The sequence below is a fragment of the Caloenas nicobarica genome, chromosome 28 (assembly GCF_036013445.1).
Source record: "Caloenas nicobarica isolate bCalNic1 chromosome 28, bCalNic1.hap1, whole genome shotgun sequence".
Lineage (NCBI taxonomy): Eukaryota > Metazoa > Chordata > Aves > Columbiformes > Columbidae > Caloenas > Caloenas nicobarica.
In genome coordinates, this window is record NC_088272.1 from 379,323 (window position 1) to 401,636 (window position 22,314).

The following is a 22,314-nucleotide window of genomic DNA, read 5'->3' on the forward strand; positions in this document are numbered from 1 at the left end:
AAATTTCCCCAAAAATCTCCTCAGAGACCCCAAAATCCCCCAAAATCTCCTCAGAGAACCCAAAACCCCCCAAATTTCCCCCAAATCTCCTCAGAGACCCCAAACCCCCCCAAATTTCCCCAAAAATCTCCTCAGAGAACCCAAAACCCCCCAAATTTCCCCCAAAATCTCCTCAGAGAACCCAAAACCCCCCAAATTTCCCCCAAATCTCCTCAGAGACCCCAAAATCCCCCAAATCTCCTCAGAGACCCCAAACCCCCCCAAATTTCCCCAAAAATCTCCTCAGAGACCCCAAAATCCCCCAAAATCTCCCCAGAGACCCCAGAACCCCCCAAATTTCCCCCAAAAATCTCCTCAGAGACCCCAAAATCCCCCAAAATCTGCTCAGAAGCCCCCAAACCCCCCAAATTTCCCCCAAATCTCCTCAGAGACCCCAAAACCCCCCAAATTTCCCCCAAATCTCCACAGAGACCCCATAATCCCCTAAAATCTCCTCAGAGAACCCAAAACCCTCCAAAATTTCCTAAAATCTTCTCAGAGACCCCAAATCCCGCCAAAATCTCCTCAGAGACCCCAAAATCCCCCAAAATCTCCTCAGAAGCCCCAAAACCCCCCAAATTTCCCCCCAAATTCCTCAGAGACCCCAAAATCCCCCAAAATCTCCTCAGAGACCCCAAATCCCGCCAAAATCTCCTCAGGGACCCCCAAACATCCCAAATTTCGCCCAAATCTCCTCAGAGACCCCAGAACCCCCCAAATTTCCCCCGGATCTCCTCAGAGCCCCCAAATCCCGCCAAAATCTCCTCAGGGACCCCCCAAACATCCCAAATTTCGCCCCAAATCTCCTCAGAGCCCCCAAGTGCCGCCAAACCCGCCCCGTCTCCCTCCAAACCCCGCCTCGGGGCGCCCCAAAACCGCCTCTTTTCGCCCCAAAACCGCCTCTTTTCGCCCCGAAACGCCCTCACCGAGCTCCTGGGGCCCCAGCCCGTCCCGCAGCGTCTCCAGGGCCCGTCGGAAATACCGGGACGTGTCGGGGTCCAGCGAGGGGCCCGATCCCCACCGGGGGTCCCCCCGTTTCTCCCGCCGAACCCCCATGAGGCGCGCAAAATGGCGGCGGCCGGCGCCTCGGTATATCCCGGCGCGCACCGCGCCCGCGGGTTGAAAACAACGACAAAATGGCGGCGGCCGGCGCCTCGTTATATCCCAGCGCGCACCGCGCGCGCGGTGGGGGGGGGGGTGCGGCGGGAAAAACGCCGGCGCCTCGTTATATCCCAGCGTGCACCGCGGCAGCGCTTAAACCCAACGCGGCGCCGCGGTGCACGCTGGGATATAACGAGGCGGCGACGCGCGCCGCCATCTTCAATCCGGCCGCGCCACTTCCGGTTTGTGTGACGTTGAAGGCCCGGGCTCCTGGGCCCGTGTCCAAGAACCGTTTTTATTCGCATTTTTTTATCAAAAAAACGTTTTTATTTGGGGGGGGTGGGGCGGTAAAAAAGGGGGAGGGGCTTCCCTGAGGGCGTGGCCTGGAGGGCGGGGCCTAAAGCGGCGGCCGATGCGAACAAAACGGGCTAAATTCACTCAAAACGGCCACTTTTCAGTGATTTTGGGCCATTTTGGGTCAATTCGTGGCCGTTTCGGGCGATTTCCTGTCATTTGGAGCGGATTTGTGGCCGTCTGAGGTGAATTTCTGGCCATTTTCGGTCAATTTTTGGCCATTTTTGGTCAATTTTGGCCATCTTGGGCGGATTTCTTGTCATTTTCCTTTGATTTTGGGCCATTTTAGGTCAATTTTGGGCCATTTTAGGTCAGTTTTTGGCCATCTTGGTTGGATTTCTGGCCATTTTATTTCAATTTCTGGCCATTTTAGTTCAATTTCTGGCCATTTTAGTCAATTTTTGGCCATCTTGGTTGGATTTCTCACCATTTTAGTTCAATTTCTGGCCATTTTAGTTCAATTTCTGGCCATTTTAGTTCAATTTCTGGCCATTCCGGGTCAATTCCCGGCCATTTCAGTCAATTTTTGGCCATCTTGGTTGGATTTCTCGCCATTTTCTCTGAATTTCTGGCCATTCCAGGTCAATTTCTGGCCATTTTAGTCAATTTTCGGCCATCTCGCTTGGATTTCTCACCATTTTAGTTCAATTTGTGGCCATTCCGGGTCAATTTGTGGCCATTCCGGGTCAATTTTCGACCATCTCGCTTGGATTTCTCGCCATTTTAGTTCAATTTGTGGCCATTCCAGGTCAATTTCTGGCCATTTTAGTCAATTTTCGGCCATCTCGCTTGGATTTCTTGCCATTTTAGTTCAATTTGTGGCCACTTGAGGTCAATTCCTGGCCATTCCAGGTCAATTTTCTGCCGTCTCGGTTGGATTTCTCGCCATTTCCTCTGAATTTCTGGCCATTTTAGTCAATTTTCGGCCATCTCGCTTGGATTTCTCGCCATTTTAGTTCAATTTGTGGCCATTTTAGGTCAATTCCTGGCCATTCCGGGTCAATTTCTGGCCATTCCGGGTCAATTTTCGGCCGTCTCGGTTGGACTTCTCGCCATTTGCTCTGAATTTCTGGCCATTTTAGTCAATTTTCGGCCATCTCGCTTGGATTTCTCGCCATTTTAGTTCAATTTGTGGCCACTTGAGGTCAATTTCTGGCCATTCCGGGTCAATTCCTGGCCATTTCAGTCAATTTTCGGCCGTCTCGGTTGGATTTCTCGCCATTTCCTCTGAATTTCTGCCCGTTCCGGGCCACTTTCGGGCCGTCCCGGGTCCGTTTTCCGCCCCCTCGGCGGCCATTCCCCCCCGTCTCCCCCCCCGGCTTCACAGCGCCAGGTGGAGCGAGATGGGGCAGTGGTCGCTGCCCATCACGTCGCTGCGGATCTTGCTGTCGCACAGCGCCCCGCGCAGCCTCTCGGACAGCACGAAATAATCCAAGCGCCACCCCACGTTCCGCCGCCGCGCGCCCCCCAGGTACGTCCAGAAGGTGAACGCGTTGGGGACCCCCGGGTAGAGGTGGCGGAAGGAGTCGAGGAAGCCGCCCCCCAGGAGCTCCCCGAAGGCCTGGCGCTCCTCGTCGGTGAAGCCCGGCGAGCGCCGGTTGGCGCGCGGGTGCCGCAGGTCCAGCTCCTGGTGCGCCACGTTGAGGTCGCCGCCCAGCACCACGGGCTTGGCGCCGTCCAATCGGAGGAGGTGGGCGCGCAGGGCGCGGTCCCAGCGCTGCCGCTCGGCCAAGCGCACCAGGCCCCGCCCGGAGTTGGGGACGTAGGCGCACACCAGGAACAGCGAGGGCAGCTCGGCCGTGATCACCCGGCCCTCGGCGTCCAGCGAGGGGTCGCCTGGGGACAGGGGGTCCACGGGGGTCAACGGGGGTCCATGGGGGTCGGCGGGGGTCAATGGGGGTCGATCGGGGTCAATGGGGTCAATGGGAGTCAACGGCGGTCAACGGTGGTCAATGGGGATCAATGGGGGTCAATGGGGATCAATGGGGGTCAATGGGGGTCAACGGGAGTCAATGGGGGTAGATGGGGTCAATGGGATCAATGGGGGTCAATGGGGGTCAATGGGGGTCAATGGGGAACAATGGGGGTCAATGGGGGTCAATGGGGGTCAGTGGTGTCAATGGGAGTCAATGGGGGTCAACGGGGTCAATGGGGGTCAACGGGGGTCAATGGGGGTCAGTGGTGTCAATGGGGGTCAGTGGGAGTCGATGGGGGTCAATGGGGGTCAACGGGGGTCAATGGGGGTCAGTGGTGTCAATGGGGGTCAGTGGGGGTCAGTGGGAGTCGATGGGGGTCAATGGGGATCAATGGGGTCAATGGGAGTCAGTGGGGGTCAATGGGGGTCAATGGGGGTCAATGGGGGTCAATGGGGGTCAATGGGGTCAACTGGGGTCAATGGGGTCAATGGAGTCAATGGGGATCAATGGGGGTCAATGGGGTCAATGGGGGTCAATGGGGTCAACGGGGGTCAATGGGGGTCAGTGGTGTCAATGGGGGTCAGTGGGGGTCAGTGGGAGTCGATGGGGGTCAATGGGGATCAATGGGGTCAATGGGAGTCAGTGGGGGTCAATGGGGTCAATGGGGGTCAATGGGGGTCAATGGAGTCAATGGGGATCAATGGGGGTCAATGGGGTCAATGGGGATCAATGGGGGTCACTGGGAATCAATGGGGATCAATGGGGGGCAATGGGGGGCAATGGGGGTCAATGGGGGTCAATGGGGTCAATGGGAGTCAGTAGGGGTCGATGGGGGTCAATGGGATCAATGGGGGGCAATGGGGGTCAACGGCGGTCAATGGGGTCAATGGGGGTCAATGGGAGTCAGTGGGGGGCAATGGGGGGCAATGGGGTCAACTGGGATCAATGGGGGTCAATGGGGTTAATGGGAGTCAATGGGGGTCAGTGGGGGTCAATGGGAGTCAGTGGGGGTCAATGGGGGTCAATGGGGATCAATAGGGTCAATGGGAATCAATGGGGTCAATGGGGTCAATGGGGGTCAAAGGGGATCAATGGGGGTCAATGGGGTCAATGGGGGTCAATGGGGTCAACGGCGGTCAATGGGGTCAAAGGGGATCAATGGGGGTGAATGGGATCAATGGGGGTCAAAGGGGATCAATGGGGGTCAATGGGGGTCAATGGGGTCACCTGGGGTCAATGGGGGTCAATGGGGGTCAATGGGGTCAATGGGGGTCAATGGGGATCAATGGGGATCAATGGGGTCAATGGGGGTCAATGGGGATCAATGGGGTCAATGGGGGTCAATGGGGGTCAATGGGGTCAATGGGGGTCAATGGGGGTCAATGGGGATCAATGGGGTCAATGGGGGTCAATGGGGATCAATGGGGTCAATGGGGATCAATGGGGGTCAGTGGGGTCAATGGGGGTCAATGGGGGGCAATGGGGTCAATGGGGATCAATGGGGATCAATGGGGGTCAATGGGGGTCAGTGGGGGTCAATGGGGATCAATGGGGGTCAGTGGGGGTCACTGGGGTCAATGGGGGTCACTGGGGTCCCCAAAGTGCATTTTGGGTCAATTTACCTGGATTTTTAGGTCAATAGTGACAATTTTGGGGCCTTTCAAAGCGCGATTTGAGGCCTAAGCTGCAACTCGGGCATCACTTATGGGTCCCATTAGTGCCACTTATGGGTCTGGGGTGTCACTTATGGGTCTGGGGTGTCACTTATGGGTCCCGCGATGATACTTGGGGGTCTCTAAAGTGCATTTTGGGCCAATTTAACGCGATTTTGGGCTCCGACTTATCCCCTTTCAGGTGGGATTTGAGGGCTGAGCCACAACTCGGGCATCACTTATGGGTCGCACGTGTCACTTATGGGTCCCGCGACACACTTATGGGTCCCAGGATGATACTTGGGGGTCTCTAAAGTGCATTTTGGGCCAATTTAACGCGATTTTGGGCTCCGACTTATCCCCTTTCAGGCGGGATTTGAGGGCTGAGCCGCAACCTGTGCCCCCCGGGGGCGTCACTTATGGGTCCCGCGTGCCACTTATGGGTCCGAGCGCGCGCTTGTGGGCCTCACCGATGCCGTAGGTGACGTCTATGGGCTTGGCGCGGGCCAGCAGCCCCACGCCGCTGTAGCCGGCCCGGCCCTGCGAGCTGGCCCAGAACTGGTGCGGGAAGCCGGGGAGGCCCCGAACCTCGGGGGGCACTTGGGGGGCGCCGCATTTGGTCTCCTGGAGGAAAAGGACGTCGGGGGCGTCGGCCTCGACCCACTGCGGGAAACGGGGAGGGGTGGGGGGGGACACGGCGTGAGCCCGGACGCCTGGGTCCCTTGGGGCACTCCTGGGTCCCTTGGGGCACTCCTGGGTCCCTTAGGGCACTCCCGGGTCCACCCGAACTCCTGGGTTCCGCGAACTCCTGGGTCCCGTGGGGCACTCCTGGGTCCCCCCCGAACGCCTCGGTCCCCCCGCACTCCTGGGTCCCCCGCACTCCTGGGTCCCCTGGACGCCTGGGTCCCCCCGGATGCCTGGGTCCCCCCGCACTCCTGAGTCCCCCGGACGCCTGGGTCCCCCGGACACCTAGGTCTCCCGCACTCCTGGGTCCCCCCGAACGCCTGGGTCCCCCCGAACTCCTGGATCCCCCCGAACTCCTGGGTCCCCCCGCACTCCTGGGTCCCCCCAAACTCCTGGATCCCCCCCACACTCCTGGGTCCCCCGCACTCCTGGGTCCCCCCGAACGCCTGGGTCCTCCCGCACTCCTGGGTCCCCCCGAACGCCTGGGTCCCCCCGAACGCCTGGGTCCGCCGGACGCCTGGGTCCCCCCGCACTCCTGGGTCTCCCCGCACTCCTGGGTCCCCTGGACGCCTGGGTCCCCCCGCACTCCTGGGTCCCTCCGAACACCTGGGTCCTCCCGCGCTCTTGGGTCCCCCGCACTCCTGGGTCCCCCGGACGCCTGGGTCCCCCCGCACACCTGGGTCCCCCCGCACTCCTGGGTCCCCCCGAACGCCTGGGTCCCCCCGCACTCCTGGGTCCCCCCGCACACCTGGGTCCCCCCGCACTCCTGGGTCCCCCCGAACGCCTGGGTCCCCTCAAACTCCTGGATCCCCCCGCACTCCTGGATCCCCCCGCACTCCTGGGTCCCCCCGCACTCCTGGGTCCCCCCGAACGCCTGGGTCCCCTCAAACTCCTGGATCCCCCCGCACTCCTGGATCCCCCCGCACTCCTGGGTCCCCCCGCACTCCTGGGTCCCCCCGAACGCCTGGGTCCCCCCCGCACTCCTGGATCCCCCCGCACTCCTGGGTCCCCCCGAACGCCTGGGTCCCCCCGAATGCCTGGCTCCCCCCGCACTCCTGGGTCCCCCGCCCTCCTGGGTCCCCCCGCACTCCTGGGTCCCCCGCACGCCTGGGTCCCCCCGCACTCCTGGGTCCCCCGGACGCCTGGGTCCCCCCGCACTCCTGGGTCCCCCGGATGCCTGGGTCCCCCGGACACCTGGATCCCCCCGCACTCCTGGGTGCCCCCGCCCTCCTGGGTCCCCCGGACGCCTGGCTCCGTACCTGCAGCGCCCCCTTGCGCACCCAGGCCCTCAGCCCGTCCACGTTCCAGGACGTGACCTTGAAGTTGGCCCTTTGACCTCCGGCCGTGACCTCCCGCAGGGGCGGGTCCTGGTACAGCAGCGCCGGCTCCGCCCCCTCGGGCTGGCCACGCCCCTCGGGCTGGCCACGCCCCTCGGGCTGGCCACGCCCCCCGGCCGCCTGGCCACGCCCCCCCTTGGCCGGCCGGGAACCTGGGGGGACAATGGGGTCAGTGGGGGGAACTGGGAGGGACTGGGATGAACTGGGAGGGAACTGGGAGGGACTGGGAGGAACTGGGAGACACTGGGGGGTCACTGAGAGGGAACTGGGAGGGACTGGGGTGATACTGGGAAGGGGTTTGGGGGAACTGGGAGGGACTGGGATGAACTGGGAGGGAACTGGGAGGGACTGGGAGGAAACTGGGAGACACTGGGGGGTCACTGAGAGGGAACTGGGAGGGACTGGGGTGATACTGGGAAGGGGTTTGGGGTCACTGGGATGAACTGGGATGAACTGGGAGGGAACTGGGAGACACTGGGGGGGTCACTGGGATGAACTGGGAGGCACTGGGATGAACTGGGATGAACTGGGAAGGGGTTTGGGGGAACTGGGATGAACTGGGATGAACTGGGAGGGACTGGGAGATACTGGGGGGTCACTGGGGTGAACTGTGATGTTACTGGGATGATACTGGGAAGGGGTTTGGGGCCACTGGGATGAACTGGGATGAACTGGGAGGGAACTGGGAGGGACTGGGAGACACTGGGGGGTCACTGGGCTGAACTGGGAGGGAACTGGGATGGACTGCGATGAACTGGGATGTTACTGGGATGAACTGGGAGGGACTGGGAGACACTGGGGGGTCACTGGGTTGAACTGGGATGACACTGGGATGAACTGGGATGAACTGGGAAGGAGTTTGGGGGAACTGGGATGAACTGGGATGAACTGGGAGGGAACTGGGAGGGACTGGGAGGAAACTGGGAGACACTGGGGGGGACTGGGATGATAGTGGGAAGGGGTTTGGGGCCACTGGGATGAACTGGGAGGGACTGGGAGACACTGGGGGGTCACTGGGATGAACTGGGAGGGACTGGGGTGATACTGGGAGGGAACTGGGAGGGACTGCGGTGATACTGGGAGGAACTGGGAAGGGGTTTGGGGGAACTGGGAGGGACTGGGAGACCCTGGGGGGTCACTGGGATGAACTGGGATGAACTGGGATGATACTGGAAAGGGGTTTGGGGGAACTGGGGTGAACTGGGAGACAGTGGGAGTCACTGGGATGAACTGGGAGGGACTGGGAGACACTGGGGGGTCACTGGGGTGAACTGGGATGACACTGGGGTGATACTGGGAGTTACTGGGAGTAACTGGGAGGTCACTGGGATGAACTGGGAGGGGGTTCGGGGTCACTGGGATGAACTGGGATGAACTGGGATGTTACTGGGGTGATACTGGGATGAACCGGGGGTCACTGGGGGGGTCACTGGGATGAACTGGGATGAACTGGGATGAACTGGGAGGGGGTTTGGGGTCACTGGGAGGGACTGGGGGGCACTGGGGGGGCCCATACTGGTCCATACTGGTCCATACTGGCCCATACTGGCCCATACTGGTCTATACTGGTCTATACTGGTTTAAATGGACTCACCCTCCTCGTCTCCGTCCGGCGCCTCCTTCCTGCTGCGCTTGGGCATGGCTCAGTCCCCGCCCCCTGCGGCCGCAGACAGCCAATCAGCGCCCGCCGCCGCCCGCACCGGAGCCAATCAGCGCCCGCCGTTCCCCCGCGCCACGTGTCCCCGGCCGGTTCCCGCCGCGCCGCTCCTCCCGCAGCCAATCAGCGCCCGCCGCCCCCACGTGGGACACCCCCCCCCCCCCCCCAGACCTCGCCGGCGTCGCGATCAGCCAATCAGCGCCCGCCCGGTGCGTCCCGCGGGGCCAATCAGGAGCGGCGGAGCGGGAGCGGCGCGCGAGCGGAGCGGGGCGGAAGCAAGCGGCCGGAAAAGGAGGGGGCGTGGCCGGAAGTCGCGTCAAAGCCGGGCGGAAGTGACGCCATCAAGCCGCGCCGGGAGAGCGGAGTGGGCGGGAGGAGGAAAAGCGGCGGCGGCTGAAAACCCGGCGGGATTTTTTTGGCGGTTTTTTAAATTTCTTTTTTCGGGGTTTTGACGTCACGCCGACGTCATGCCGACGGTGCTGGGGCTGGAGGGCTCGGCCAATAAGGTGGGGGCGGGGGTGGTGCGCGATGGCGTCATCCTGAGCAACGCGCGCGCCACCTACGTCACGCCGCCCGGCCACGGTGAGTGACGTCACGGCCCGGGCGGGGGCGGGGGGGGAAAAAAAAAAAAACGGCGGGAAAAAAAAAAAAACCGCGGGAAAAAACGGCGGGAAAAAAAAAAAAACCGCGGGAAAAAACGGCGGGGAAAAAAACGGCGGGAAAAAAATATGGCGGGAAAAGGAAAATATGGCGGGAAAAGGAAAAAAAACCCGCGGGAATAAATGGCGGGAAAAATAATGGCGGGGAAAATAAGGGCGGGAATTTTATCTGGGTTGTTGCGGATTTTTTTTTTTTTTTTTAATTAGTTTTGTGGGGTTTTTTTCTCCCCCCGGGTTTTTCTGGTGGAATTTTTTATTCTTTTTTTTTTTGGAGTTTTTTGGTTTTGTGGATTTTTTGGGGGGGATTTTCAGGGTTTTTTTTCTGGATTTTTTTCCTGGATTTTTGTGGATTTTTTTTTTTTTTTTTCCGCGGATTTTTCTGGTGTGTTTTATTTTTAATTTTTTTTTGAGTTTTGTTTGATTTAGTGGGTTTTGTTTAAGCGTTTTTCAAAGTTTGTTTAAAGGTTTTTTTTAAGATTCGTTTGAGATTTTTTGTGGATTTTACGGTGGAATTTTTGTGGATTTTTTGGTGGATTTTTTGGTGGAATTTTTGTGGATTTTTTGGTGGAATTTTGGTGGATTTTTGGTGGATTTTTTTGGGGAATTTTTGTGGATTTTTTGGTGGAATTTTGTGAATTTTTTGGTGGAATTTTGGTGGAATTTTGGTGGATTTTTTTGTGGAATTTTTGTGGATTTTTGGTGGAATTTTGGTGGATTTTTCGGTGGCTTACTTTGGTGATTTTTTGTTGATTTTTTGGGTGGATTTTTACAACTTTTTTCTGCGGATTTTTTGGGTGGATTTCTGTGTTGTTCCTGGTTCTCTCTTTGAGGCAACCTTTGGATTTTTTTTAGATTTTCGCTGCATTTCTTGCCGGTTCCTTTGTCCCTTTTTTCAGCCGACTTTTAAACACCTTTTCCCAATCTTAAAGACTTTTTACCCCTTTTTAAAGCCTTTCCCCCCGTTTTTAAAGAGCTTTGGCCGACTTTTTGCGCCCTTGCAGATTTTTCTATACCTGCTATAGATTTCCCGTGGATTTGGGCGGATTTGAGTGGATTTTGGGTGAATTTCTCCCGTTTTCTGGCTCAGGTTTCGCCCCCGGCCCCGCGGGGCGACGCCACCGGCAGGAGCTGCTGGATCGCTGGAGCTCTGCCCTGGATTTTGGGTGGATTTCAGTGGATTTTGGGTGGATTTCAGTGGATTTTGGGTGGGTTTTGGGTGGATTAGGGTAGGGTTTGGATGGCTCGGGGTGGATTTTGGGTGAATTTCTCCCGGTTTTGGCTCAGGTTTCGCCCCCGGCCCCGCGGGGCGGCACCATCGGCAGGAGCTGCTGGGGCTGCTGGGCCGCGCCCTGGGCCACGCCCGGACACGCCCCCAGGACCTGGACGGCGTCGCCTTCACCAGGGGTGGGCGGGGCCAAAGGGGGTGGGGCCAAAGGGGGTGGGGCCAAAAGGGGCGGGGCCAAAGGGGCGGGGCCAAAGGGGGCGGGGCCAAAGGGGGGGGGGTGGGTGTTTCGGGGCTGGAAATTTGGGGGGTTTTGGGGGGGTTCTGGGGCTGAAAATTTGGGGTTTTTTGGGTGTTTCGGGGCTGGAAGTTTGGGGGGTTTTTGGGTATTTTGGGACTAAAAATTTTGGGGGTTTTTGGGTGTTTTGGGGCTGGAAATTTTGGGGTTTTGGATATTTTGGGGCTGGAAGTTTTGGGGTGTTTTGGGGGTTTTTTGAGGGTTTTGAGGTTGGAAATTTGGGGGTTTTTTGGGGGTTTTCAGGCTGAACATTCCGGGGAGATTCTCAGGTGTTTTGGGGCTGAAAATTTTGGGGATTTTCGGGTGTTTTGGGACTAAAAATTTTGGGGATCTTTTGGGGCTGGAAATTTGGGGGGTTTTTGGGTATTTTGGGACTAAAAATTTTGGGGGTTTTTGGGTGTTTTGGGGCTGGAAATTTTGGGGTTTTGGATATTTTGGGGCTGGAAGTTTTGGGGATTTTGGGGTGTTTTGGGGGTTTTTTGGGGGGTTTCGGGGCTGGAAATTTGGGGTTTTTTGGGGGTTTTCAGGCTGGAAATTCTGGGGGTTTTTTGGGTGTTTTGGGGCTGGAAATTTTGGGGTTTTGGATATTTTGGGGCTGGAAGTTTTGGGGATTTTGGGGTGTTTTGGGGGTTTTTTGGGGGTTTCGGGGCTGGAAATTTGGGGGATTTTTGGATATTTTGGGGCTGGAAGTTTTGGAGATTTTGGGGTGTTTTGGGGATTTTTGGGGGGTTTCGGGGCTGGAAATTTGGGGTTTTTTGGGGGTTTTCAGGCTGGAAATTCTGGGGGTTTTTTGGGTGTTTCGGGGCTGGAAATTTGGGGATTTTTGGGTGTTTTGGGACTAAAAGTTTTGGGCTTTTTTGGGGCTGGAAATTTGGGGGGTTTTGGGGTGTTTCGGGGCTGGAAATTTGGGGGGTTTTGGGGTGTTTTGGGGGTTTTTCAGGGGTTTTGGGGCTGGAAATTTGGGGGTTTGGGGGCGTTTCGGGGCTGGAATATTGAGGTTTTTTTGGGAATTTTGAGGCTGGAAATTTGGGGGGTTTTTTGGGTGTTTTGGGACTAAAAGTTTTGGGGTTTTTTGGGGCTGGAAATTTGGGGGATTTTTGGGGTGTTTTGGGACTAAAAATTCTGGGGGTGTTTCAGGGCTGGAAATTTTGGGGGTTTCTTGGGGCTGGAAATTTTGGGGATTTTTGGGTGTTTTGGGGCTGGAAATTTTGGGGGTTTTCAGGCGTTTTGGGACTAAAAATTTGGGGGGTTTTGGGTGTTTTGGGGCTGGAAATTTTGGGGGTTTTTTGTGTGTTTTGGGGCTGGAAATTTTGGGAGGTTTTGGGTATTTTGGGACTAAAAATTTTGGGGGATTTTGGGCGTTTTGGGGCTGGAAATTTTGGCGTTTTTTGGGATATTTTGGGGCTGGAAGTTTGGGGGATTTTGGGGTGTTTTGGGGGTTTTTCAGGGGTTTCGGGGCTGGAAATTTGGGGTTTTTTGGGGGTTTTCAGGCTGGAAATTCTGGGGGTTTTTTGGGTGTTTTGGGGCTGGAAATTTTGGGGTTTTGGATATTTTGGGGCTGGAAGTTTTGGGGATTTTGGGGTGTTTTGGGGGTTTTTTGGGGGTTTCGGGGCTGGAAATTTGGGGGATTTTTGGATATTTTGGGGCTGGAAGTTTTGGAGATTTTGGGGTGTTTTGGGGATTTTTGGGGGGTTTCGGGGCTGGAAATTTGGGGTTTTTTGGGGGTTTTCAGGCTGGAAATTCTGGGGGTTTTTTGGGTGTTTCGGGGCTGGAAATTTGGGGATTTTTGGGTGTTTTGGGACTAAAAGTTTTGGGCTTTTTTGGGGCTGGAAATTTGGGGGGTTTTGGGGTGTTTCGGGGCTGGAAATTTGGGGGGTTTTGGGGTGTTTTGGGGGTTTTTCAGGGGTTTTGGGGCTGGAAATTTGGGGGTTTGGGGGCGTTTCGGGGCTGGAATATTGAGGTTTTTTTGGGAATTTTGAGGCTGGAAATTTGGGGGGTTTTTTGGGTGTTTTGGGACTAAAAGTTTTGGGGTTTTTTGGGGCTGGAAATTTGGGGGATTTTTGGGGTGTTTTGGGACTAAAAATTCTGGGGGTGTTTCAGGGCTGGAAATTTTGGGGGTTTCTTGGGGCTGGAAATTTTGGGGATTTTTGGGTGTTTTGGGGCTGGAAATTTTGGGGGTTTTCAGGCGTTTTGGGACTAAAAATTTGGGGGGTTTTGGGTGTTTTGGGGCTGGAAATTTTGGGGGTTTTTTGTGTGTTTTGGGGCTGGAAATTTTGGGAGGTTTTGGGTATTTTGGGACTAAAAATTTTGGGGGATTTTGGGCGTTTTGGGGCTGGAAATTTTGGCGTTTTTTGGGATATTTTGGGGCTGGAAGTTTGGGGGATTTCGGGGTGTTTTGGAGGCTTTTTGGGGGTTTCGGGGCTGGAAATTAGGGGGTTTTGGGTGTTTTGGGGCTGGACATTCTGGGGAGATTCTCTGGTGTTTTGGGGCTGGAAATTTTGGGGATTTTCGGGTGTTTTGGGACTAAAAATTTGGGGTTTTTCGGGGCATTTCGGGGCTGGAAATTTGGCGGGTTTTGGGGTGTTTTGGGGCTGGAAATTTTGGGGTTTTTTTGGATATTTTGGGGCTGGAAGTTTTGGGGATTTTGGGGTGTTTTGGGGGTTTTTTGGGGGTTTCGGGGCTGGAAATTTGGGGTTTTTTGGGGGTTTTCAGGCTGGAAATTCTGGGGGTTTTTTGGGTGTTTCGGGGCTGGAAATTTGGGGATTTTTGGGTGTTTTGGGACTAAAAGTTTTGGGGTTTTTTGGGGCTGGAAATTTGGGGGGTTTTGGGTGTTTTGGGGCTGGAAATGTTGGGGATTTTGGGGCATTTCGGGGCTGGAAATTTTGGGGGTTTTTGGGTGTTTTGGGGCTGGAAATTTTGGGGTTTCTTGGGGCTGGAAATTTTGGGGATTTTTGGGTGTTTTGGGGCTGGAAATTTTCGGGGTTTTGAGGTGTTTTGGGACTAAAAATTTGGGGGTATTTGGGGGGTTTTGGGTGTTTTGGGGCTGGAAATTTTGGGGGTTTTTTGTGTGTTTTGGGGCTGGAAATTTTGGGAGGTTTTGGGTATTTTGGGACTAAAAATTTTGGGGGTTTTTGGGCGTTTCGGGGCTGAAAATTTGGGGGGTTTTTGGGAATTTTGAGGCTGGAAATTTGGGGGGGGTTTGGGTATTTTGGGACTAAAAATATTGGGGGTTTTTGGGCGTTTCGGGGCTGGAAATTTTGGCGGTTTTTGGGATATTTTGGGGCTGGAAGTTTTGGGGATTTTGGGGTGTTTTGGGGGTTTTTTGGGGGTTTCGGGGCTGGAAATTTGGGGGATTTTTGGATATTTGGGGGCTGGAAGTTTTGGGGATTTTGGGGTGTTTTGGGGGTTTTTTGGGGGTTTCGGGGCTGGAAATTTGGGGGATTTTTGGATATTTTGGGGCTGGAAGTTTTGGGGATTTGGGGGTGTTTTGGGGGTTTTTCGGGGGATTCAGGGCTGGAAATTTGGGGTTTTTTGGGGGTTTTCAGGCTGGAAATTCTGGGGGGTTTTTTGGGGGTTTCGGGGCTGGAAATTTGGGGGATTTTTGGATATTTGGGGGCTGGAAGTTTTGGGGATTTTGGGGTGTTTTGGGGGTTTTTTGAGGGTTTTGAGGCTGGAAATTTGGGGGTTTTTTGGGGGTTTTCAGGCTGAACATTCCGGGGAGATTCTCAGGTGTTTTGGGGCTGAAAATTTTGGGGATTTTCGGGTGTTTTGGGACTAAAAATTTGTGGTTTTTCGGGGCATTTCGGGGCTGGAAATTTGGGGAGTTTTGGGGTGTTTTGGGGCTGGAAATTTTGGGGTTTTTTTGGATATTTTGGGGCTGGAAGTTTTGGGGATTTGGGGTGTTTTGGGGGTTTTTCAGGGGTTTCGGGGCTGGAAATTTGGGGTTTTTTGGGGGTTTTCAGGCTGGAAATTCTGGGGGTTTTTTGGGTGTTTTGGGGCTGGAAATTTGGGGGATTTTTGGATATTTGGGGGCTGGAAGTTTTGGGGATTTTGGGGTGTTTTGGGGGTTTTTTGGGGGTTTTGGGGCTGGGAATTTGGGGGTTTTTTGGGGGTTTTCAGGCTGAACATTCCGGGGAGATTCTCAGGTGTTTTGGGGCTGAAAATTTTGGGGATTTTCGGGTGTTTTGGGACTAAAAATTTTGGGGATCTTTTGGGGCTGGAAATTTGGGGGGGTTTTGGGTATTTTGGGACTAAAAATATTGGGGGTTTTTTGGGGCTGGAAATTTGGGGGGTTTTGGGGTGTTTCGGGGCTGGAAATTTGGGGGATTTTGGGGTGGTTTGGGACTAAAAATTTGGGGTTTTTTGGGGCATTTCGGGGCTGGAAATTTGGGGGATTTTTGGATATTTTGGGGGCTGGAAGTTTTGGGGATTTTGGGGTGTTTTGGGGGTTTTTCGGGGGTTTCGGGGCTGGAAATTTGGGGGATTTTTGGATATTTTGGGGCTGGAAGTTTTGGGGATTTTGGGGTGTTTTGGGGGTTTTTCAGGGGTTTTGGGGCTGGGAATTTGGGGGTTTTTTGGGGTTTTCAGGCTGGAAATTCTGGGGGTTTTTTGGGTGTTTTGGGGCTGGAAATTTGGGGGATTTTTGGATATTTGGGGGCTGGAAGTTTTGGGGATTTTGGGGTGTTTTGGGGGTTTTTTGAGGGTTTTGAGGCTGGAAATTTGGGGGTTTTTTGGGGGTTTTCAGGCTGAACATTCCGGGGAGATTCTCAGGTGTTTTGGGGCTGAAAATTTTGGGGATTTTCGGGTGTTTTGGGACTAAAAATTTGTGGTTTTTCGGGGCATTTCGGGGCTGGAAATTTGGGGAGTTTTGGGGTGTTTTGGGGCTGGAAATTTTGGGGTTTTTTTGGATATTTTGGGGCTGGAAGTTTTGGGGATTTGGGGTGTTTTGGGGGTTTTTCAGGGGTTTCGGGGCTGGAAATTTGGGGTTTTTTGGGGGTTTTCAGGCTGGAAATTCTGGGGGTTTTTTGGGTGTTTTGGGGCTGGAAATTTGGGGGATTTTTGGATATTTGGGGGCTGGAAGTTTTGGGGATTTTGGGGTGTTTTGGGGGTTTTTTGGGGGTTTTGGGGCTGGGAATTTGGGGGTTTTTTGGGGGTTTTCAGGCTGAACATTCCGGGGAGATTCTCAGGTGTTTTGGGGCTGAAAATTTTGGGGATTTTCGGGTGTTTTGGGACTAAAAATTTTGGGGATCTTTTGGGGCTGGAAATTTGGGGGGGTTTTGGGTATTTTGGGACTAAAAATATTGGGGGTTTTTTGGGGCTGGAAATTTGGGGGGTTTTGGGGTGTTTCGGGGCTGGAAATTTGGGGGATTTTGGGGTGGTTTGGGACTAAAAATTTGGGGTTTTTTGGGGCATTTCGGGGCTGGAAATTTGGGGGATTTTTGGATATTTTGGGGGCTGGAAGTTTTGGGGATTTTGGGGTGTTTTGGGGGTTTTTCGGGGGTTTCGGGGCTGGAAATTTGGGGGATTTTTGGATATTTTGGGGCTGGAAGTTTTGGGGATTTTGGGGTGTTTTGGGGGTTTTTCAGGGGTTTTGGGGCTGGGAATTTGGGGGTTTTTTGGGGTTTTCAGGCTGGAAATTCTGGGGGTTTTTTGGGTGTTTTGGGGCTGGAAATTTGGGGGATTTTTGGATATTTGGGGGCTGGAAGTTTTGGGGATTTTGGGGTGTTTTGGGGGTTTTTCAGGGGTTTTGGGGCTGGAAAATTGGGGGTTTTTGGGGGTTTTCAGGCTGGAAATTCTGGGGGTTTTTTGGGTGTTTCGGGGCTGGAAATTTGGGGGATTTTTGGATATTTTGGGGGCTGGAAGTTTTGGGGATTTTGGGGTGTTTTGGGGGTTTTTTGGGGGTTTCGGGGTTGGAAATTTGGGGTTTTTTGGGGGTTTTCAGGCTGGAAATTCTGGGGGTTTTTTGGGTGTTTCGGGGCTGGAAATTTGGGGGATTTTTGGTTATTTTGGGGGCTGGAAGTTTTGGGGATTTTGGGGTGTTTTGGGGGTTTTTTGGGGGTTTCGGGGCTGGAAAATTGGGGGTTTTTTGGGGGATTTCAGGCTGAACATTCCGGGGAGATTCTCAGGTGTTTTGGGGCTGAAAATTTTGGGGATTTTCGGGTGTTTTGGGACTAAAAATTTGTGGTTTTTCGGGGCATTTCGGGGCTGGAAATTTGGGGGGTTTTGGGGTGTTTTGGGGCTGGAAATTTTGGGGTTTTTTTTGGATATTTTGGGGCTGGAAGTTTTGGGAATTTGGGGGTGTTTTGGGGGTTTTTCGGGGCTTTCGGGGCGGGAAATTCGGGGGTTTTTTTGGGGTGTCTCGGGGCTGGCAATTTGGTGCGTTTTGGGGGCGGGGCGTGCGGGGGGCGGAGCCCCGGGGGGGGGTGGGCGGGGCCTGAGCGCCCCCCCCCCCCCCGCCGCGTTCCCGCAGGCCCGGGGATGGGGGCGGGGCTGGCGGCCGTGGCCGCGGTGGCGCGGACGCTGGCCCAGCTCTGGCTCCGCCCCCTGCTGGCCGTCAATCACTGCGTGGGCCACATCGAGATGGGGCGGCTGCTGGGCCCCGCCCCCGACCCCCTGGTGCTCTACGTCAGCGGCGGCAACACCCAGGTGGGCAGCGCCCCCCCCCCGTGTCGCGATATATCGCGGCCGTGTCGCGACATATCGGGTCATATCGCGGCCATATCGGGTCATATCGCGACTGTATCGGGTCTTATCGGGTCACATCGCGGCCATATCGGGTCATATCGCGACCGTATCGGGTCTTATCGGGTCACATCGTGGCCATATCGGGTCATATCGCGGCCGTATCGGGTCATATCGCGACTGTATCGGGTCTTATCGGGTCACATCGCGGCCATATCGGGTCATATCGTGACCGTATCGGGTCTTATCGGGCCACATCGTGGCCGTATCGGGTCATATCGCGACCGTATCGGGTCTTATCGGGTCACATCGCGGCCATATCGGGTCATATCGGGACCGTATCGGGTCTTATCGGGTCACATCGCGGCCATATCGGGTCATATCGCGGCCGTATCGGGTCATATCGCGGTCATATCGGGTCATATCGGGTCACATCGCGACGCGTCGTGACCGTATCGCGCCGCGTCGGGTCGTGTTGCGACGCAGCGGGGGACGTATCGTGGGGATACGTTGAGTCGCGTTTTGATGCGCTGCGGCGATATCGTGACGTATCAGGGCGGATGGCGGGCGTATTGTGACACGTTATTGATACATCAGGTGATATTTTGATGTATTGCGGCCGTACTTTGCAGATATCGCGATATGTCGCGAAGTATCGTGGCCATATTGGGTCATATTGTGACATATACCTGACGTATAAAGCTGTATCGTGATGTATCGGGGGCGTATCAGGTTATATTGTGACATATCGCGGCCTCGTCCTGCCCTGTCGCGACGTATCCCAGCCGCACCGTGTCACATTGTGCCGTATCGCGCTGCTATCGCGACGTATCGCGACGTATCGCCGCCGTATCGCGGCGGGAACGGGGCTCCCAGGCGGGATATCGCGCGATACGCCGCGGTGGTGCCGCGATACGACCCGATACGTCGCGATATGGCCGCGATATGCCGCGATACGGCCCAGATACGCCGCGATATGCCCGCGATATGTCGTGATATGCCCCGATACCTCGCGATATGGCCGCGATATGCCGCGATATGGCCCCGATACGCCGCGATATGCCCGCGATATGTCGTGATATGCCCCGATACGCCATGATATGGCCACGATACGCCCCGATACCTCACGATATGGCCGCGATATGCCGCGATACGCCGCGATATGACCACGATATGTCGTGATATGCCCCGATACCTCGCGATACGGCCGCGATACGCCCCGATACCTCGCGATACGGCCGCGATACGCCCCGATACCTCGCGATACGGCCGCGATACGCCGCGATATGTCGCGATATGAGCTCTCACGACCCCAGGTGATCGCCTTCTCGCGCCGCCGCTACCGGATCCTGGGGGAGACGCTGGACCTGGCGCTGGGGAACTGCCTGGACCGATTCGCCCGGATGCTGCAGGTGGGCCACGCCCCCTCTGGCCACGCCCCCTCTGGCCACGCCCCCTCCGGCCACGCCCCTTCCAAGGGGCACGCCTGGGTCCCTCCCGGACGCCTGGGTCCCCCCGTAACGCCCCCTGTTTCCCGGCAGCTCCCCAACGCCCCCAGCCCCGGGTACAACATCGAGCAGCTGGCGCGCAGGTGAGGCCCCCAAAATCCCCACTTTTCGCCCCGGAATGTCCCGAAACCGGGGGATTTCAGCCCAAAAAAATAAGCCGGGGCGCTGGGTCCTCCCGGCCTGCAGGGGGCGCCGCCTGCTGGACCTGCCCTACGTGGTCAAGGGCATGGACGTGTCGTTCTCGGGGCTCCTGTCGCACCTGCAGGTACCGAAGGCGCCCCGTTTCACCCCAAAAAACACGCGGGGGGACCCAGGAGTGCCCCAGGGGACCCAGGAGTTCGGGGAGGGACCCAGGAGTGCCCCAAGGGACCCAGGAGTTTGGGGGGGGACCCAGGAGTGCCCCAGGGGACCCAGGAGTTCTGGGGGGACCCAGGCGTCCGGGGGAGGGACCCAGGAGTTCAGGGGGGACCCAGGAGTTCGGGGGGGAACCAGGAGTGCCCCAAGGGACCCAGGAGTTCGGGGGGACCCAGGAGTGCCCCAAGGGACCCAGGAGTTCGGGGAGGGACCGAGGAGTTCGGGGGGGACCCAGGAGTGCCCCAAGGGACCCAGAGTTCGGGGAGGGACCCAGGAGTTTGGGGGGGACCCAGGAGTGCCCCAAGGGACCCAGAGTTCGGGGAGGGACCCAGGAGTGCCCCAAGGGACCCAGGAGTTCGGGGAGGGACCCAGGAGTGCCCCAAGGGACCCAGGAGTGCGGGGAGGGACCCAGGAGTTCGGGGGGGACCCAGGAGTGCGGGGAGGGACCCAGGAGTTCGGGGGGGACCCAGGAGTTCGGGGGGGACCCAGGAGTGCCCCAAGGGACCCGGGAGTTTGAGAGGGACCCAGGAGTGCCCCAAGGGACCCAGGAGTTCTGAGGACCCAGGAGTGCCCCAAGGGACCCAGGAGTTCAGGGGGGACCCAGGAGTGCCCCAAGGGACCCAGGAGTTCCAGGGGGACCCAGGCGTCCGGGAGAGGACCCAGGCGTCCGGGCCCCCCCAGGCGGTGACCCCGGGGCTGTTGGCGTCGGGGGAGGCGACACGTGAGGATCTTTGCTTCTCGCTGCAGGTAACGGGGACCCAGGAGTGCCCCGAGGGACCCAGGCGTCCGGGGGGGGACCCAGGAGTGCCCCAAGGGACCCAGGAGTTTGGGAAGGGACCCAGGAGTCCGGGAGGGACCCAGGAGTGCCCCAAGGGACCCAGGAGTTCGGGGCGGGGGGGCAAATAAAATGGGTTCAGGGGGGGTAATTAAAGCAATTTGGGGGATAAGTGAAGGGATTTGGGCTTAATTAAGGGGGATTTGGTGGTTAATTAATGGTGTTTGAGGGATAATTAAGGCGACGTGGGGGCAAATTAAGGGGGTTTTGGGGCAAATTAAGGGGATTTGCGTGAAATTAAAGGGACGTGTGGGGTCCCGAAGGGCCTGGGGGGGTCGACGAAGGCCCGGGGGGGGGGGTTAATTAATTAATCAGCGATTAATTAGGAGACGGCGTTCGCCATGCTGGCCGAGGTGACGGAGCGGGCGCTGGCGCTGACGGGGACGCGGCACCTGCTGCTGGTGGGGGGCGTGGCCTGTGAGTGGGGGCGTGGCCTGCCGGGGGGCGTGGCCTACCCGGGGGTGGGGCCAAGGGGGCGTGGCCAAGGGGAGGAGCCACCCATAAGGGGTTTGAATGGGGATGAATAGGGGGCGTGGCTTGGGGGTGGGGGCGTGGCTTGGGAGGGGGCGTGGCCTGGCGGGGGGGCGTGGCCAAGGGGAGGAGCCACCTAAAAGGGGTTTGAATGGGGATGAATGGGGGCGTGGCTTGGGAGTGGGGGGGGCGTGGCTTGGGAGTGGGCGTGGCCTGACCGGGGGCGGGGTCAGAGCTGGGGGCGTGGCCACACCCCGGGGGGCGTGACCAAGGGGAGGAGCCACTTATAAGGGCTTTGAATGGGGTTTTTGGGGTGTAAAATGAGCTAAAAACGGGGAGTTTTGGTGGCTGTGAGGGGTAAAATGGGCTAAAAATGGGGGTTTTGGTGGCTGTGAGGGGTAAAATGAGGCAAAAATGGCTTTTTTTGGTCGTCTGGAGGGATAAAATGGGTAAAACCGGGGGATTTTGGTGATTTTGAGGCATAAAATGAGCTGAAAACGGGGCTTCTGGTGCCTTAGAAAGGATTCGGGGGTGGGCGTGGCCTCCGGGGGGGGTGTGGCCAACGGAAGTGGGCGTGGCTTATCCCTTAATATGCTGGGGGGGGGGGCCTCTTAAAGGGCCGGCGTCCTAAATCCAAAAGGTCATGACCTCGGCCAGGAGGAGCGGCGGGGGGGGGCGTGGCCGGGGGAAGGGGGGCGTGTCTTCTCCATGGCCACGCCCCCCCACGTGGCCACGCCCCCCCGCAGGTAACCGGCGGCTGCAGGAGATGCTGCGGGTCATGTGCCGGGCGCGGGGGGCGGAGCTTTGCCCCATAGATGAGAGGTGGGCGGGGCTATGGGGCGGGGGTGGGGGCGTGGCCTAGCCGCTCAGTGGGCGTGGCTTGTTAAACAAAAAGGGGGCGTGGCCCGCAGGTACTGCCAGGACAACGGGGCCATGATCGCCCAGGCCGGGTGGGAGATGCTGCGGGCGGGGCAGACCACGGCCCTCGACCAATCGGGGATCACGCAGCGGTACGAGGGGGCGGGGCTTGAGCGGGGAGGGGGCGGGGCTTGCGGGTCAGGTGACCGTTAAGCTCCGCCCCCCCCTCCCTCCGCCCGCAGGTACAGGACGGACGAGGTGGAGGTGGCGTGGAGGGCGTGAGGGCCCCCAATAAATCCTGCGGCCCTATGGGGCGCTGTGGGGCGCTATGGGGCTCTGGGGGTCTCTGTGGTGTCCGTGGGGCGCTATGGGGCGCTATGGGGCGCCATGGTGTCTGTGGGGCGGTATGGGTCTCTATGCGTCGCTATGGGGCTCTATGGGGTCTGTGGTGTCTATGGGTCTCTATGGGTGTCTAGGGGTTTCTATGGGTCCATATGGGTCCCCATTGGTTTCTATGGGTCCCTATGGGTCCCTATGGGTCCCTATGGGTCTCTATGGGTCTCCATGGGTCCCTATGGGTCCCTATGGGTCCCTATGGGTCCCTGTGGGTCTCTATGGGTCTCTATGGGTCTCTATGGGTCGCTGTAGGGCTCTGTGGGGCTCTATGGGTCTTTATGGGTCCATATGG

At 57.1% G+C, this 22,314-nt stretch overlaps 2 protein-coding genes across 4 annotated transcripts; one reads left to right on the forward strand and one right to left on the reverse strand.

Annotated features, from left to right (window-relative positions):
• Positions 1-1,450: 1,450 nt before the first annotated feature.
• Positions 1,451-9,034, reverse strand: APEX1 (apurinic/apyrimidinic endodeoxyribonuclease 1). Of its 2 annotated transcripts, none has more exons than XM_065653032.1 (5): positions 8,912-9,034; positions 8,678-8,740; positions 7,006-7,235; positions 5,533-5,686; positions 1,451-3,330 (listed from the first exon to the last, which is right to left on the reverse strand). In XM_065653032.1, exons 2-5 carry the CDS (start codon positions 8,721-8,723, stop codon positions 2,816-2,818), a joined length of 945 nt encoding a protein of 314 aa, XP_065509104.1. In that variant the 5' UTR covers positions 8,724-8,740; positions 8,912-9,034; the 3' UTR covers positions 1,451-2,815. The 2 variants fall into 2 exon arrangements, with proteins under 2 accessions (XP_065509104.1, XP_065509103.1); XM_065653031.1 differs by having other exon boundaries at positions 5,533-5,725.
• Positions 9,035-9,093: 59 nt separating this feature from the next.
• On the forward strand, positions 9,094-21,958 carry OSGEP (O-sialoglycoprotein endopeptidase). Of its 2 annotated transcripts, XM_065653030.1 has the most exons (11): positions 9,094-9,322; positions 10,684-10,803; positions 17,389-17,564; positions 18,917-19,012; positions 19,142-19,191; positions 19,295-19,373; positions 20,144-20,209; positions 20,624-20,714; positions 21,515-21,590; positions 21,680-21,778; positions 21,869-21,953. In XM_065653030.1, the coding sequence occupies exons 1-11, from the start codon at positions 9,208-9,210 to the stop codon at positions 21,906-21,908; spliced, it is 1,008 nt and encodes a 335-aa protein (XP_065509102.1). In that variant the 5' UTR covers positions 9,094-9,207; the 3' UTR covers positions 21,909-21,953. The 2 variants fall into 2 exon arrangements, 1 of the variants encoding a protein (XP_065509102.1); XR_010607692.1 differs by lacking the exon at positions 21,515-21,590 and having other exon boundaries at positions 21,869-21,958.
• The last annotated feature ends 356 nt before the right edge of the window (positions 21,959-22,314 follow it).